This window comes from Strigops habroptila, chromosome 12 (assembly GCF_004027225.2).
Source record: "Strigops habroptila isolate Jane chromosome 12, bStrHab1.2.pri, whole genome shotgun sequence".
Lineage (NCBI taxonomy): Eukaryota > Metazoa > Chordata > Aves > Psittaciformes > Psittacidae > Strigops > Strigops habroptila.
Window position 1 is genome coordinate 14434044 of NC_044288.2, and position 17246 is coordinate 14451289.

At 44.2% G+C, this 17246-nt stretch overlaps 1 protein-coding gene across 2 annotated transcripts; it reads right to left on the reverse strand.

The window, feature by feature from the left end:
- Positions 1-418: 418 nt before the first annotated feature.
- Positions 419-17241, reverse strand: GEMIN5 (gem nuclear organelle associated protein 5). Of its 2 annotated transcripts, none has more exons than XM_030504634.1 (28): positions 17049-17241; positions 16639-16793; positions 15794-15975; positions 15140-15291; positions 14791-14919; positions 14499-14631; positions 13846-14005; positions 13028-13240; positions 12319-12404; positions 11721-11815; positions 10980-11116; positions 10424-10497; positions 9846-10027; positions 9605-9744; positions 8993-9164; positions 8535-8762; positions 7983-8096; positions 7492-7620; positions 6847-6942; positions 6424-6561; positions 5816-5963; positions 5591-5710; positions 4552-4762; positions 4014-4271; positions 3232-3394; positions 2274-2850; positions 1721-1817; positions 419-1025 (listed from the first exon to the last, which is right to left on the reverse strand). In XM_030504634.1, exons 1-28 carry the CDS (start codon positions 17203-17205, stop codon positions 870-872), a joined length of 4602 nt encoding a protein of 1533 aa, XP_030360494.1. In that variant the 5' UTR covers positions 17206-17241; the 3' UTR covers positions 419-869. The 2 variants fall into 2 exon arrangements, with proteins under 2 accessions (XP_030360494.1, XP_030360493.1); XM_030504633.1 differs by having other exon boundaries at positions 14791-14922; positions 17049-17219.
- Positions 17242-17246: the final 5 nt, after the last annotated feature.

Consider the following 17246-nt stretch of genomic DNA (forward strand, 5'->3'; position numbering starts at 1 on the left):
GTAAGCTGTAAGACTGGTTGAAATGCTGAATGTTCAACACTCCATAATCTAGGGTTGGTTTTGGCACTTCTAAAATAGCATCTTTTCTAGAGAACTTGATAGCACTTTAAATTTACCATTGCTGGAGCAGAAAGCAGTCTGCTCAGCCATGGATGTTGCCAAAATCAGGGACTTTTCTTGACCTGGAAAAATCCCTTCCCTCTTGCTAGTCGTGCTGAAAACAAATCTAGACCTTGCCCTCCCTTTTATGGTGCACTGGTGGCTTCACCATGCAAAGCTAAATCCTAGCACACTTGTTTTACCTACTAACTTTGATTTATGTACAGAGTAAATTTAAACAACAAAAAAACCCCAGGCTTATTTTCAGTGCCTGTGCCCTTGATTAATCCTGATTTCTATACATCAAACTAAATGCCAGTTCATGCTGGTAGAAGACTTTATTTAAAGGAGGGAAAATAACTCACAATGCTTTTAAGAACAATACTGAGGTAAGGGGCAGTTTGTTACAGAAGCCATTGTTACTCTTCAGGGTAGCTACTATTCCTCCTCTGCTGACAGACAGATACAGCTGCTCCAAACTGCTTCTCTTGCATGTCAGTAGTAAGAGCTTTCAAGAGCATAACTTCCATCAAATAAAAAAAGACTGTACAAAAGTCCTTTATACAGTTCAACCCCATAACCTACTGCTTTTCCATTTGCTAACACAAACTCCTTAAGGAGGAGTAGTTGACTGCAAGGGAGTCCATATAACCCTGATTTATTGTAGTATTATCCAAAACTACCCCAGCCATCAAAACAAGCCTTCACTTGAAGAAAGAGCAGCGTTGGTGGTGTTGGCAGCTCAAGGGAGACAGTGTGGTCTCAAGATGTCACGTCAAGAACCTCCTGCCACCCTTCCTGTAGACACCAGCACTGCCGTGTTTCCTGAGGAGAGCCAGAGCCTGTTCCTGCAGCTCAGGAGGACACCGGGACCCAGTGTGCAGGAGCACGAGGCAGCATTCCAGCACGTCAGGGAACGGGAAGATCTGAAGACAAGGAACACGAGGTGATGTCTTTCAATTATAATTGTTCAGCTATAACATACTTGAGGCAGCAGCTCTCCAAAGACACTGCTTTGCAGTATCTTTGGAACAGACAGTCAGTCACGAGTTGAATGCACTTCTGGCTCTTCTTCCAGGTTACAGGCATTCCCTGTAACCAGGTTTGCCCCCTCCTGCACAATCACCATGACTACCTTTAGGTATATGATAGACTAGAGACCAGAGGGGGTGAGACAACCTAGGTAATACTGTTTTCAAACGTGTGATGTGTAGTTTCTGTAGTTCCTAATCTATAAAGGCCATTTTATACCTTAAATTTCTGATCTCACTGTTTATCACAATGGTTCTGCTTACAATAATTCATTCTAAGTAGCAAGGGATTACTTTTAAAATGCATGGGAGAGATTCATCCGAAATACCCTTCCAACCCAAACCATTCTATGACTCTGTGAACATCCCATTGAGTTTTCCCATGCAGGATCTTTCCAACTGCATGGAGAAACTCATGCTTGAAAGAAAGATATCACCCTGATGCCATGTGTCACTTCTCTCTCAAAATTGCTGCAGGATCAGAAAGAAAGTCCCTGTTCCTTACTTTCTGTATGAAAGGGATTCTATGAGGAAGCTGCCCTTACAAAAAGACTTTCTCCACATCCACAATGCCTCTTCTGAAAACTTACCTTCAAATTGTCTGGAAATTCTGCTAGTTTCTGCTTTGCTTTCAGAAGTTGCTTTGTGAGCTCAGGTAGTGTCACTGGTTGCTTTACTTCATCCTTACTGTCAAGAAAAGAGCAGGTGCCGTGAGGAACTGGTTTGCTTAACTGACCACATCACCTCTCCTTGTACAGCAAGCACAGGAGAGAGCTGGACAAGTGTAACACGTGCTAGCTCATTCTTGCCACAGTCCTAAATAACTGTTCAGCAGAGAGGCAGACCTCTTAAACCATGCTTGTCCTTTTCATTATCCCTCCTCTTTTCAGGCTGCCCTATTTATTCACTGTAACACCACCCCCTGTGTATCAGGGAATTCTCCAGCTGCAGTAAGTGCATGCACATGGTGCTTCAGCCCCAGGGAAATGCAAGGCTTTGGAAGTGTTGAAGGCTGTATGTTGAAGTGTCCCTGGGTGATGAGCTTGAGATTAGAGGTAATCAGAGCTAAGCAAGAAATCTGCTGCACAAACACACACAAACCCCAACACTTTTCAATCCATTCATTCATGTTCTGAAGCTTACCCATTCATGTGGTTGCTGTCAGAGTGTGGTTTGTCTGATTCAGTCTCTGAACTTTGCTGCAGGCTGTTTTCCTGGGTGCTTCCCGTTGTGTTTTCCTGGAGATTGTTCCTCTCCTGCTGATGCTGACGGATCATATCTGCTAAAATCTGCTGGACCTCAGCTATATCTCTCTGGGTGTTCTGTAAAGCAGCAATCTCTTCTACAAGAAGCACTTTGCAGCCACTCAGTTCTGACTGTCTGTCTACTAAATCAACCGAGGTAGTTCTTGAGTCACTTTCTGCCTCAGACCTCTGAACTTCAGTTGTATCGCAGCAGTCTTCAGCCATCTCAACTGCACCTTGATCAGGAGTTTCTTCAGAGGAGGACTGACCTGAAATGTAACTGTTCTCAAGACCTGTCTGCTCACTGGGACACAGCACAGGATCCACACCAGCCCTTTGCAAGACAAGGGAGTCTTTGGGTGGGTTCCACCACAGGTCATACAGCAGTCCGTAAGCCACAAAGCCCTCTAGACTTCTGCAAGCATCCATGCTCTGAGAATGTGTGCTGTCCAGTTTGTGCCTCAGGTTATCACAGCCTAGTAATGAAAACCAAACAAAAACCAAGGATCACAAATAGTTTCTAGAACTTTCTGAAGAAAAAGACTAGATTTGGTAAATTAACAGCTATCCCAGGGATCCAAACCAGAGATTTACTCAGATGCTGGCAGGGCGGTGCAGGAAGCAGGAAAGCAAAGGCAGGCATCTCTGGCATCTTTTTAAACACAATACTCTGTTCTAGCACAAGACTGCAAGTCTGAATTTTGATGGCCCAATGGCCCTTGCACTAGTCAAAGTCCACAGGTTTCCAGAGAAACGGGTACGTCTTACTCCTTCCAAACATGCCTATTGATAATAATGGATACTTGCAGGGAAGAGCCCATCTGTCGGTGCCAGGAGATACCCAAGAAGAACCTTACCTTCAGGAAGGATGATCCTGCAAATCTCCTGCATCAGAGTGAAATTACCAGCATCGTAACTGCGGGTCACAGCTCCAAGAATACTTTTCACTGCCTCAGACCAGGTAGTGCTCCGATAGCTCAGAGCTGCAAGGCTCAGGTCATGGGAGATATGGAAAAGCACCTACAGGAAGCACGAGGGAACGTGATGAATACTGTGAAGTATGAGCATTGCGGAGGAGCCGAGAAGCACAGCACTTAACCAAAAGCAATTTTAACAACAGTGCAATTTACAGTCTTCTTCACACAGGAGACAGAGCACTTCGACATTACTTATAGTGGTAAACTCAGCAGCTGTGCTTACATGTGTCCTACTAAACAGATGAGAGATGGGAGCACATCAAAGGTCAGTGGCAAGAGCTGGAGGAGCACCAGACTACAAACAGACCTTCTGAACTCCAGAGTGTTTTAACAACGAGCAGCCCTGACTCTAAGAGCTTGACACAAAGGCCTGAAGCAGTGCTGAGCCCACTCAGCTATGCCAGTCATGGCCAGCACATCTCAGGGCTCGTCACTGACACCATATGTCAGTTCTTACCCTGCACAGAAACAAATGCAGACAAACTGGTGGCTATGCAAGCTGTCCCAGCTGTCTGTCATCTACTTCTCCCAGACTACAGCCTCATTCTGCAGCAGGGTGCCAACACCAGCCCCTAGGAAAGGCTGGCACACCACCATGGGCTGTGTTTTCCTGCGTGTGCCATAGTAAGGCTTAGTGTGCGTACGGATCTAAATCCATTTACCTGCTTTGGGTGTGTGTTGCTGGTAGAAGGAGGATGCTCAATACTGCGCAGCTGCTCCCATGCACATGTGGCTTGTTCAGTGGTGTCCATGCCCAGTACATTCTGCCACACTTCTATCACCATGTCCAAAAATGAAGCCTCTCTGTTGAGCTGCCAGCTGTGGTAACAGGGAGGCACGGGGCTCTTTCGGTTGGAGGGATTTCTTTCACTAAGGCACTTGCAAAGCAGTTCATTAAGGCAGAAAACAAGTCTCTGTCCCTTTAACAAGGAAGAAGAATAAGTAAATCAAGAGCGCTGAGCTGCTGCTCAAAGAAAAGCCATCCCTTACTGACCGTGGCAGGTAGACAAAGGTAAGAACATCATGGCTAGCAGCAGCTTGGTAATAGACTGGTTTTCCCAACTACCTCTCCTCCAGCTAACAAACAGAGAACCTAAATGCCTCCCCACCGTGGGCCCTTTGCCTCTGCAGAGGTACATGTTAAGTTAATCTGAAGAGAGACAACACTAAAGCAAGCTGAAAGGAAACTACCAAACTCACAAAGAGAGTTTTATGTTGCTGAAGGACTTCCTGAGCTGCCACCCAGTTCCTGGATAGCAGCAGGTCTTGGGCACATCTGAAAGACAAAGTTGCTGACAACTCCTCCTCTCCAGATATCAGCGCGAGCTCAGCAGCAGTTTTAAGGGATGTCACATCCCCCTTTTTTGCCAGCACCTTAACTGCATCGTAGGGCGAGGAAGCCCCCAAATAACTGAAAAGACAGAAAGACAAGTCGACTTGGTTAGTACTAAAAATACTGGGTTTGAGTTGTGTTGCAGCACATAGAATTGAAGATAAACCTGTATTTTCCACGGGTTCTCAGAGCTGTCATCACTTTGCCTTACCAAAGTCTACTACAGACATATAGTACCTGATCTGCTGCAAAGCTACAAAGGGGAAGTCACACAGCCTGAAACCTCTGGTGGTGTGCACACCATGCTTGGACAAGAAATAGAAATAGACAGACTCAAGCGACAAAGGTAACAGTAGTTTATCCTTAATGTATTGCTCTGGATTTCATCTGAATACTTTCACAAGCATGACAAGCCAGAACTGGAATCAGCATCAAGGAAAGGCCATTATTCCAGCCAAAGTGTTTCAAGCATTGTTAGTAATTTTGGGAGTCACAAGTTTGAAACAATCTGACCGGAGGAGTATGACCCAGTGATTAGGATCCAAGTCCTCGAGAAACTCAAGATGAGCTGCTACATTGCACCTTTCCAGTGGGAAGGTGGGAAACATCACATAGTCTTTTCTTATACATCCTAATGTTAATCTTGCTAGACTCGTTTTCAGAGACTTCCAGTAATGTCTATGGAAGGAGCTGCTCTCCTGTAGTGCAGCATTTGGACCTTCTGCTCTGAACTGCCCTCTGGAGCTTCTTTTCCCACCTACGTTAGAGGGAGTCAACTGAGATCATGCTCAGAAACCACCACAGGTGACAACCAGACCAATCAACAGATTTCAGCTACTACAAAACCAAGAACCTTCTTTGTTTCAGGCATGGAACCAATTCTGTCTTCTTCCCAGTCCCACTCACCATTTGGCAGCCATGGAATAATGACCATCCTTCTCTAACACTGCTGCCCAGCTCGTGTAGAGATCCTTCAGAATCGGATCTTCTGGACGCAACCTGGCCTTGGCAATTACAATTGCTTCCCTAATGCACATAAGAGAAGCAAGATAGGGAAGTTAATTAATTATGTACAAAAAGTGAAGCAAAATGTCAGCTCTGCCCCACTAGAAAACATAAATGTACAGCCACCTGTAAAACTGGTTCACTTTCAGGAGCTCGACGGCCTCATACACTTTATGGATGGAGAGGAGATGGGAGGCAGCCTTCACATACTGTTCCTGAAAACACAGCTGCTTGGCAAAGGCTTCTACCGTCCAAACCCAGGCCTGATATCCAACTGCAAAAGAGAAGGCAAAGTTTTAAAACTGGAAGAATTCCTCTGGGATGACATCATGTACCTTTGCTCTGCCTCAGACTAGTTTCTTAACCAACTGCAGGGCTTCACTACCAGTAAAATAACTTCAAAGCATATTTAAAACATCAGGAAGGTGGAAGGACCACGACATATTAGAAAGAACCAACTTTGTGCTCGGACATAAGGGCCTGCTCCTTCAAGAAGTCCCAAAGGAAACCACTCTATTTCCTGCTATCCCAACCTACGGGTGCTTGTGGAAATATCCAGGTCTCTGTCATAAATAGGATGTGTTTTGTGTTTGATTTTTGTTATCAGGCAGTTAAAGAAGCAACTTCCTTCCAGTCTGGAACAATCATGAGTTTCCAACCCTGAACAATCAGAAGGAGACTTCTTCCCTCAGCAGCTAATTCCACCTGCTTGTGTGTTACAAGACCAAACATACCCATGGGTGAGATGGCCACCAGCTGGTCTGTCAGCTCTCCCCTCTCAGCAGCCGCCTGGAGGACACCCTTCATGTCTCCCTTCCACAACATGAGCTGCTGAAAGAGATCGGGATGTCCGTTCTCCAAGTGATGTTTTCCTGTTGGAAGCAAACACACTTCCTATCAGCTGGAGTGCAACAGCATTATTTGACATCGTAAAATAACTTCAGTGAGATTCTTCAAGCTTAAGGTATTTCAGGTTTGCATCTGAAACATGTAAAAACTATTTGGGAAAAAGAGGTTTTTTCTTCTTTCGAAGCACACCTGCATTCTTAATCCTACAGTTTATTCCATAGTAAAGAAAATCCAAGTGTTTTTCCCCAATTTGTTTTCTCCTTGAATGTAACAGTTACAATGGACAGTGGCTTCATTATTGCACTTACCTTCCACATCAATCATTTTGTGCAGAGAAGCCCTGTCTGTGAACAGCCCCAAGTGGATGCGATCCTTGAGGTCAGGGGATACGTCTTCATTATGATCTAAACCAGATAAACAGAATGAATGTTGAGGATTTGGTACAACACTGGGAACTGGGACCTGCCAAGTCACTGTACTGCTCCATTACACTCAACTGGTGCCAAATACTTTAGTCTTCTATGTTCTCTCAGATCAGCACCTAGAACTTACAGCTAAGTTTGATCAGAACATGTTTGCACAGAACATTTATTCTAAATGAAGCACAGCATATTCCTTTGCAAGTTCTAAAGAGTAATACTGTGAGAATATTAACATCTCCCTCATGGCTTATTTTCTCCTGTCCATATTATACCTCTGCAGGTGAAAACACTTTGCACATGAGCAGAGAATCCTACTCTATCTCCACAAATCAAAACCTGGCTGGAGTGGCTGCAGAGTGCTGGAACACCGCAGGAGAAGTCAGGTAAGAGACCACAACTAGTCACACATTTGGATAAAGGGAATGATTTTAAAAAAGATAATGCTTACTGGTCAAGGTCAAGTCCTTGGACACATGCTTCTGAACACTTTTGAGCCCCTATCCTCTCAGTGTTTTAGTTTTAAACTGATACCTTTGGTTTTCAGACACGCCGCCAGCCTCAAGCAGTCCTGATGCATTTCATCTTTTGATCTGTGATCCATGAAGGTGCTGAAGGGTAGAATAGAACGAGGCTTCCTCTTCTTCAGAGAGGCATCAGGAGCTGAAAAATCAGACCTGTTTTAGTTGCTGCTGCAGAGTTACAAGAGTCTCCTACAGCAGAACTCTCCAACTTACTCCAAACCCCTCTTCCTCACACAGGAAAACAAAAACCAGATGCCAAGTGCCACAGGCACCTCTACTATGACTTTTGAATACTGATCACTTGGCATATTTTTCTGCCCATCTTGCCTGGAATGAAACTGGCAACTAAAAGGCAGCATCTAAGCCCACATTAAACAACTGCTCAATTGACCTGGCAATGAGGGCAAGTAAAAGAAGCAGCCACTTAAAATGTTTAAGAGATTTTAAAAGCACTCTAGGGGGACCCCTGCCTTGATGCAGGACTGTTAGAAACATACTAACTTGGTTTCTCCTTAGGTGGATCCTTTTTCACAGGAATGGCTTTCTGGATCACAAAAGGCTTTGGCAAGCTGAGTGAAGAATAATCATACGCAGATGCAGATGTATCCTTCGACACTGTGGAGGTAAGTGATAAAAAAAGGAAAAATAATGCTTGGAAAAGCCCATAGCAGAACACTGAGACATATTCACATCCTATTACATTGAGTTTGAAATAAGCTTTGCTTTGCCATGGCACTGAATAGCTTTTTAGGGAAAGGAAATATTAAGGAAACATTACAGAACTGTCAGAAAGCTGAACGAGGTGTCAACAGACATTAATGAGAGTCCACCAGTATTTTAAGATTTATGAGCAGAAGGCAACACTGATCAAAAATGACATTGTTTCAGCCCAAACTAGTTTAGAAAATGATGAAATACATTCCAGAGCCATATTTCCTTCAAGAGGACTATTTCAATAAGTATTAATGAGAAAATCTGCATGCAAATATTGAACTTGGTGATGATCTGAGCACTAAACAGTCTGGGAACCACTGAAGATGATTTGATTATTACCAGTTGTGGAGACTTTATCAGGCAACTCTGCCTCCTGAGCTTCTTTTTCTCCTTCATGGTCTGACACCCCATTTTCCTCTGGCAACGTTTCCTTCGTGCTCTCATCTCCATTCATGGCATCACTTAGATCCTGCTTGCCTGGGCTCTTTCCTATAGGCTTTTTCTTCTTCTTGGTTTTGACTTTTGGTTGCATACTTCTTTTTTTCTCCAATTCTATACTCTTTTTGCCTGTAAAAGGTTGCAAAAGTTACCCGCATATTATCTGTAGAGATCAACAATAAGTTTCCAAGTAAGGATACAACTCCATTTAAACTCAGACACAGTTTATTCTTGAAGAGGTATCAGGCAAATTTGGAATTCAGCATAAAAACTTCTCATATCACTTCAAGGTGGCAACCCTCTATTTCCCAGCTCCAACATCATGTTCAGGAAAGGATCTGATGTTTGAATCTACTTACCCTGAGGAGGCCGTGTGTGCTCCTGCTTTGAGATGTGCCATTTGTGAACAGAAAAATCATCTGCCCCTGTATAAACAGAATCCGGATCCACTGGTGACCACTGGACACTGAGCAGCCGGCCCTGGTGCCCTCGGTAGTTGCAGAGTGGCTCTTCCTTCATAACATCCCACACCTTAGAAACAAGGAAGAAATCCAGTTACTCTGAAAGTCTCATCTCCCCTTAATACTCTGCAATTTCTCTTCAGTGATTTGCACTTGTAGGAGCTTCTCTTTTAGGGTGTTTGAACAGGTATTTTAAATACCACCACGGAGAAAAATCACAGCTTCTTTTGTTTGCATTTGATACCTTTGTGTAACACCTTTCTTTTTTAAGGGTCTAAAAGTGCCACCATGAAAACAGTAACAACTGGACTTAAAAACCAATCCGCAAGTCACAAAAACACCCAGATATCTGCAACCAGCTATCCAGAACCAGGAGATGGTTCCCAAGGGTAAATGTGCACTACTTCAATTGTTTATCTCATAAAAGCTTTGCTGTTTAGTCAGCTTGGTTCTAAAACACTACAGAGTGGATGATCTGAAATACACTTCTAAGTGGCTGTGGAGCAATACCTGAGCAGTGCCATCATAGCAAGCAGATACCAATCTTCCCTCATGGTGGGGGCTCCAAGAAAGACTTGTGATTTTAGCTGTGTGCCCAGCCAGAGTTCGAAAAGGCTCTGTTATTGTCAAAGGACTTTCTGAAGCGCTCTCTGAAACACATAAGAAAAGCGTCGAGTATGGCCAGCAAATTGAACTGGGAGTAAACCAAAATGAGATGCCAAAACTTGGGATATAATCTGCAAACTGTTACCTATGATGCTCTTCAGATTATGCACATAAATAGTGGCATTGATCGAGCCTGAAGCTATCAGGTAACTCAGCTCTGGCTGGCTCCCATGCTCGTGATGCCAACGAATAGCATTAATGAGTTTATGATGCTGCTGGATAGTGCAGAGCAACTTCAAGTCTGGTGCCTGAAATACTTCAATTGAGCTGAAAAGTAAGAACAACAGTGTGAGAGTTCCAGCAGTCAGTGAAAATGGGATTTTTTTTGTGTTATCTTGCATGAACAGAATTACAGAACATAAAAGAGTAACTAAATGAGTTTCTTTTCTGGATTCAACTCAAACGCTCGTTTAGCACATCAGCAAAAGTACATTTTAATCATGAGTGATTCCTTGAAGATCAATTTAACACGATGATGTGGGTCCCCCATGCCAAGAGCGGCTAAACCAAATAACAGCTAGGATTGCTGTATTATCACCATTCAAATACACCAGCAGTGAAAGAACAGAGACAAACCAGGGCAACAAAGAGCACTTTTGCTTCATGACAGAGATTCTGGTCAGATCAGCACGTAAATCACCTTAACCTCCAAGTGACACATACCCATCTTCATTGCCAAGAGCCAAGAGTTTGCCATCTGGCTTCCAGCTGATCTCCGTACGTGCAGGCAGTTTGTGCTGCAGAAAGAAGACATAGATATTGCCACAACCTCTTCAATCTCCCTCATGTGCATTCAACAGGGCACGACTGGCAACTGGATGGAGTTGCAATTATTCAAGACATTATTTCAAGTGCTTTGAAACTGGAAAGCTCTCTATGAAGTGGTTATTTCAAACAGCCACACACAGCTTTAAAACCAGACTCTACTTCAACTTCGTTTTTCTGGTTAAGTGAATGAAGTAACTGATGCTGGAAACAGATGTGCATGTGGAGATCAGGGGAAAAAAAGATTCTTTTTCAGAGACAAACACACAAACTGTTTAAAGAGCTTGAGTCAAGAAGTATCTCTGAAGCTCATCTGTGGAGACTGTGGGTTTCAAACTTTTCACTTGTTACAGATACATCATGAAGGCAAAATCAGAAACCTACCACTCCAAGGGCATAGAAACTAAGATGCAGTTACCATGAATCCATAAACCTCCCTCAAAACTGTACTCACTTTGATTGAATTCGTGTCTCGGATGACTTTGTTGATGTCATTTGCCTCTCCATTAAGCTTCCAAGGGTTGTGTTGAAAAACAATACCTTCTCCAGCACAACTATATAAAGTTGCAGAGGGCTGTTCACCTTCTCCTCCTATCCAATGGAGAAAAAAAAGCTAAATAAGCTATGTTCTTCATCAGTCTTCCCAGAAGTAATCCTGCTATAAATCAAAACATTATTTTACAAGGGTATAGACACGCTCCAGTTGCCTGTGATCCAGCAGCAGGAAATTCTCACAATACAATCTTCTCTTTCTACCAACACATCTCTCCACAGCATCATCATTGCAATCATTAAAACTCCCTTTTAAAGTTTAGTCCTTAAAAAAACCTCAAGTTGTGAACAGCTAACGGAGCTGTTTAGTTCAAATGGTGGAAACATACTTCTGGAGCTAAGGAACACATATCTGCAGGAAGCCCATGCAGTTACTTGTCTGTAACACCCTGAGGTAAGCACAGAGAGGTGCACCTCTCCCACCTACTTCCTGAAGCTCCTAGAATTCAAACTAGAAGAGGTTGTTTTGCTCCCTTGCAAAACTATTCACAGTTCCTCGAGCAAAAGGCATCCTTAGGTGCTGGAAAGGATTGCCACCAAGCAAATAGGGCTCCTTTTCCTATGAAGGGAGGACATACCAATTTCATGGCATGTGTGCTCTGCATGGATGTTCTATTTTGTCACAAGGCGTTGGAAGACTCACCAGGAGACAGAGGAGGAGTTGGAGGCCCCCAGGCTAATGTGTATACTGTCTTCTTGTGGTAAGTACTGGAGATCTGAGGTGGCTTATTCTTAGCACTGGGCAGGAAGATAAGGAAGGAGGGCAGTTAGATTTCAGCAAAGGGGAATACAAAAATCAAATCAACGTATTTCCAGCGGTGAAAAGAGACATCAGGTGCTTTAACACCCTAAAGCCATGGCACAACCAAGCTTTCCTTAACGTCTCCTGTAGGACACTACCAAAATCATAACAAAACTGTCCTGATGACCCTTACTGCACGTTGCTTTTCATTCTCTGAAAATGCCTTTCTGGCTAAAGTCTTCCTTGATGGATGTTCTTACACAGGGGATCTCTAGTCATGCAATTTTAAGTTCACCTTAAGTAAAGATTACCTTAGAAGCTAACAAACATAATGGAGATGATGAGAAGATGCACTGAAAATCCAACTGTTTGACTAGTTTTAATTTAATCCTACTCTTGTCTAACAGTGAAGATACGCCTCAGAGAAGACCACAGCCCCTCTGCGTGGTAACATACCAGCAGGATCTGACACTAAGGAATTTGAAAGCTACTTTCTTACCTGCTGGAGAAGGTGTCAAATATGCCAACTTTTCCATCATCTGTTCCAAAAGCCAAGCAGCCTTCCTTAGTTGGATGCCAGGATAACTGTGAGCAAAACAGAAAGAGACTCAGAATGACACAAGCTACAACTACAGCCACTTGATTTGATCAATGTGCTATGAGTGAAGGCTCTCCCCAAGCAGCTATAGTGGGATAAGATGAAAGGGATTAAAATTGCTAAAATACTATTTGACATCTACATTACAATATAGAAATGGAGACTATGGTAGAATGGTGACAGAACTTCTGGTGTGAACAAGAATAACTCCCATGTTTTCCTGCTACCAGCAATTTCACCAGGCAGTAGCCTCTGGCCAACCGCTGGTTAAACCCAAACTAAAGACATCCATGTTGGTTTTTGTGCGTGTCAAACCCCCTAGCAGAGCAAGGACAACCATGGATAAAGCAAGGAAGGATCTTGAAGGAGGATAAAAGTCAAAGAGCAGTGAAACAGCCAGCTGTAATGCAAGCATGTAGGGTAGGTGAAAAATTTATTGCCAGATCTTAAAATGTGTTGTGTACCAAAAGAATTAAGTACAAAAGGAACAACTTGGCTTTACATATTATTAGTTGGGAAAAACCTTCAGAGTGAAAGAAAAACATTCTTGAAAGAAACAAAGGAGTAAAAAGAGAGAAGGAAAAAAAGGGGGAATCAAAAGGACACTTACTGCTGTAACCTTGGACTTTATGCTTTGCCAGAAGGTTTTAACATCGTAAGTATTGTTCATGGACAAAGTATTCCACACCCGGATCATGCTGTCTCCAACACCAATGGCAAGACAGCCCGTGTCCACAGGGGAGAAGGCAAGGCTATAAACAAATCCCCCAAGGGAGGGCATGGTCCAGGTACATTCCAGAGTTGATAGGTCCCAGCACTTCACCTGAAGAATATTTAAGGAACAAGAAACGGTTAGAGAGACTGGTATGACAAGGAAAAACAAAGCACGGGTGAGATAAAGGGTCAAATTCAAGGCTTAACATAGTATGTGGTCTACACCCTGAGGATCACGTCACAGACAGGGCTAAAATAGCTGGAAGACTGTGACGGAATGGACAAAATGCCTAGATTTTAATCCTATGGTCCTTTTCTAACTTAAAAATAGGAGGCACTCTGCTGCCTGGAAAAGGCAGAAAGTTAAAAACCAAACCAAACCCCCATTAGTTTATACCAAGTAAATGATTTTAGGAAGGAAAAAGACCTTTTTAAAATGAAACATACAAGAAGAAGATGATAAATTCCCTTATTAAATGCTTCCCGTTCAAGTCTAGAATGTCATAACGATTTACTCCAACATGGTAAGAGTTGAGCTTAGAAACTAACAAAAATATACACGTGGACTCAGACAGATTTGAAGCAACGATGTTACAAAATGCTGCAGTAAACCCACTTTAAGGAGAAAATGCATGGCCCTAAATGGGGTAGCCTCACTTAGTCAAACTGTACAGGTAGGGCCATTTTAATGTTAATTTTATAAATGGGTCTTACATCTCTGTCCATTGAAATGGAAAAAAGCAGCTCTTTGTCTTGATGCTTCACAGAAGTCAGATTGAACACTATCCGGGAGTGGTTTTGTCCTTCTGAAGATCCTAGAAGAGTCCACTTGCGTTTCCCAGATTGGGTCAAATCCCAGAGCAGCAGTTCCCCTCTGCAAAATGTAAACGTGTACTTCATTGTTCACTTCACAATTGTAATATAGGTTATCTAGAGACTGTATTACATGTATACATACTGCAAGTACAAGAGTAATACAGCTAGACACACATCCACACCATGCACCTACACACAGATACATCCAACTGTGTACTGGGTTCAGCTCAAACCATGACAAACTGCCACTCTGCAAACCATATCCTTAGTTAACCACATTGACACTGACATGTCATTTCCTCCCAGTAGATGGGCAAAACCCCAGTTAAGTACCATTTGCAGTCAATATTAAGTTAGATCATCAGACAAGTTATAGGACTAGTAGTTTTCTAGAAGTCTGAACTCCCACTTTAACTCTTGGCCTGTCTTCTCTCTAGTTATACTGGGAAGGAAGAGGTGGATGTCAGTGTTTCCTACCCAGTTCTTCCTTAAGGATCAATAAACAAATCCACAGTTATTGCCAGTACCCAGGCTCTGTGTGCCCTACTTACCCAAAACAGCTGGATACAATTTCAGTGGGATGACCAGGCGGCCAGTGAACAGTCAGCCAAATACGCTCCTTAACAGTGGGATCGACAGCTCCACCTCTCCTCTTTGTAGGTGGCAACTTCAAAGTCATTACACCTATGGAAGCGAGAGGGATCATCTAGACCTAAGAAGCCCTGTCAGTCTGAAGGTTTAAGTAGCTCCCCATGCTTTGAGCTATCAAGTTAGCCAATCAAGGCTGCATTTAGAGAGTTCTTCCACCTACTTTTATTATCTCACGTTATCAATCTTACTTACTTCTGCCTCTAGTGCAGCTCCATATTCGTATGGTCTGGTCTTTGCTTCCTGAAGCCAGGTAACAACCTTTCTTCGTGGTTGTGTCCTGTGTCAGCTCCCCATTTGGAACTTCGCCTTCCTCTGAAGGAACTACTGAATACCATCGAAGTCATGTTATTACACTTGAAAATGCAAAGCTTTATAGAAATTACCCAAAAATACATTGATTTTTAGCAGAATATACTTTACTGAACTTATCGGTTGCCTTTGCTTAGCTACTTAATAACTTTCTGTAAGGAATTCAATATTGTAGAAGGACATTTACCTGAACTAAACACAACTTGATAAACTATTAATCAGTTCTACATACCTGGGAGCTCATCTTGCCAAGCAGATAACCTTTCTTCACCAGGCACAGGGCACCAGGCCAGACAATGTATTTCATCCTCATGGCCTCTCAGCCGATGAAGCACTTCTCTTTTCCTGCTGATATCAATTATAACCACCATGCCATCCTTGTAGCTAAAACCAGAGACAAAAATTAATGAAGAGATTCTTGGATCCTTGTGGAATACTACCTGAGTCAATTTCCAAGCTCTTTACTAGGATCACCATCACTGTATCACAGAGAAGCTAAATCACAAGCCAAAAGGGGACTAGCACTAGACTAATTGTCCAGGGGAGCTCCATATAGCACTGGTGTATCTGCACTGTCTTTTCAAGAACCAGTACATTTGGCTTCAAGAATGCCAGCAATTCATTAGTAATACAGCTTTCAGTCAAGTCTAATTAAAAAATTACAGTTTTAAGACATTTCAGAGCAGCAAACCCAACCTGGGCCCTTACACTGCTAGGGATTTCTGTGTGGCAGGTCCACCAAATCTAAATGTTATTTCTAATCTGTTGTATACCAGAGAAAAACCATCAAAACCTCTTCCAATTAACCTTACAACCGTGCAGCAAAAATTCACAACAAGGTTCTTGCAGAAGAAGAATGGCAAACAAAAACTTAATGAATATTTACCCAATTGCCACCAGGTTTTCATGATGAGGAGAACACGTGAGACAGAAAACTGTCCGAGGCTCTGGGAAGAACTGCTGGCTGTCACTTCTGTTGTACCAGTAACAAACAATGACACCTTTCTCATCACCAGACACAATCAGGTCTTTCACAAGAGGTGACCAGTGCAATGCTGAGATCGCGTTCTGAAGAGAAGAGGATTGAATACATTTCAAAGCTGTCTTGCCACCATCTAACACAGAATAACAGGTAGAAAATAATCTGCAGGTACTCCCCAGCATCAGCTGAGTTTGTTCTAAAGGGTTTCAGTTCTTCTGGGCATTGGCATTTGCTGATATGGAGTCCTGAGTCAAGCTAACTTTTCAAATGCTAGTTCTTAGTCTGTCCTCTGTGGAACAGCAGCTTGCTGAACAGATTTTAAGGGAGCTGGGTTAAGTGCAATGAGTACACCTGCAAGCACAAGCACTTACTGAGGCTTTGATGGTAACCAACACCTTATTAAGGTGATGTAACAACACCGCTGGCCTAAGGCTACAACAAAAAGCTGACCAGAAGCATTCAACGGGTTTTATTTCATTGGTTTTGAAATCATAGAATCCCAGCCTGGTTTGGGTTGGAAGGGACCTTAAAGCTCATCCAGCTCCAACCCCCTGCCACGGGCAGGGACACCTTCCACTAGAGCAGGTTGCTCCAAGCCCCTGTGTCCAACCTGGCCTTGAACACTGCCAGGGATGGGGCAGCCACAGCTTCTCTGGTTAAATTCACCCGTGGTTCCAGCGACATCACCTCGCCCTGTGCGCAAGACCTGAACATCCCTCCCCACCCCGCGCTCCTCGTGGTCCCCCCACCTGGTGCCGACTGTGCTCCACCACCGGAGCCAGGGCTTCCGTATCCCAGATCTTCACGCTCCCATCATCGGAGCTGGTGGCGCAGAGGCTGCTTTGCCCGGGGCAGTGGCAAAACGCGAACCCGGAGATCCTCTCCGTGTGCCCTATGAGCTCTCCTGCACCGACAGACAGAGACCGCCATGAGACCCCCGTGAGCACATGGCATCCTCCTCCTTCTCATCATCATCCCCTTCACGGGTCCCGCCGCCCCCCCCATCATCATCATCATCATCATCATCATCATTCTCCTCCCCTTCACGGGTCCCGCCGCCCCCCAGCCGAGCGGCAGCTCCCACCCGAGGCGCGGCCCCGCGGCGCTCGTATAAAACGCGAGGGCTCAGAGCGGGCCCGGCACCCTTCTGCAACGGTACCGTAGAATGCAGGCGCGGCCCCGCCGACATCCAGCAGGCAGACTCGGTGCCTGGCCGCGAAGCCGAAGAGGCGGCCGTCGCTGCTGGCGTCGCTGCAGCGGCTGCTGTACCAGTTGGGTGATGCGGGCAGCACCCGCACCCCTCCGGCCGCCGCCATCGCTCCCCCTCAGCCCACCGGGCTGCCGCCAAGCGCTCCGC

What these genes read in the sequence shown, in the direction of transcription:
- GEMIN5 (XM_030504633.1), bottom strand. Translation starts at nt 17,205, where the DNA reads ATGGCGGCGGCCGGAGGGGTGCGGGTGCTGCCCGCATCACCCAACTGG. An exon ending in TGGAGCACAGTCGGCACCAG is followed by an intron (nt 15,976 to 16,638) that starts GTGGGGGGACCA and finishes TCTTCTCTTCAG; the next exon opens with AACGCGATCTCAGCATTGCA. An exon ending in GGCGTGTCTGAAAACCAAAG is followed by an intron (nt 6,943 to 7,491) that starts GTATCAGTTTAA and finishes TATCTGGTTTAG; the next exon opens with ATCATAATGAAGACGTATCC.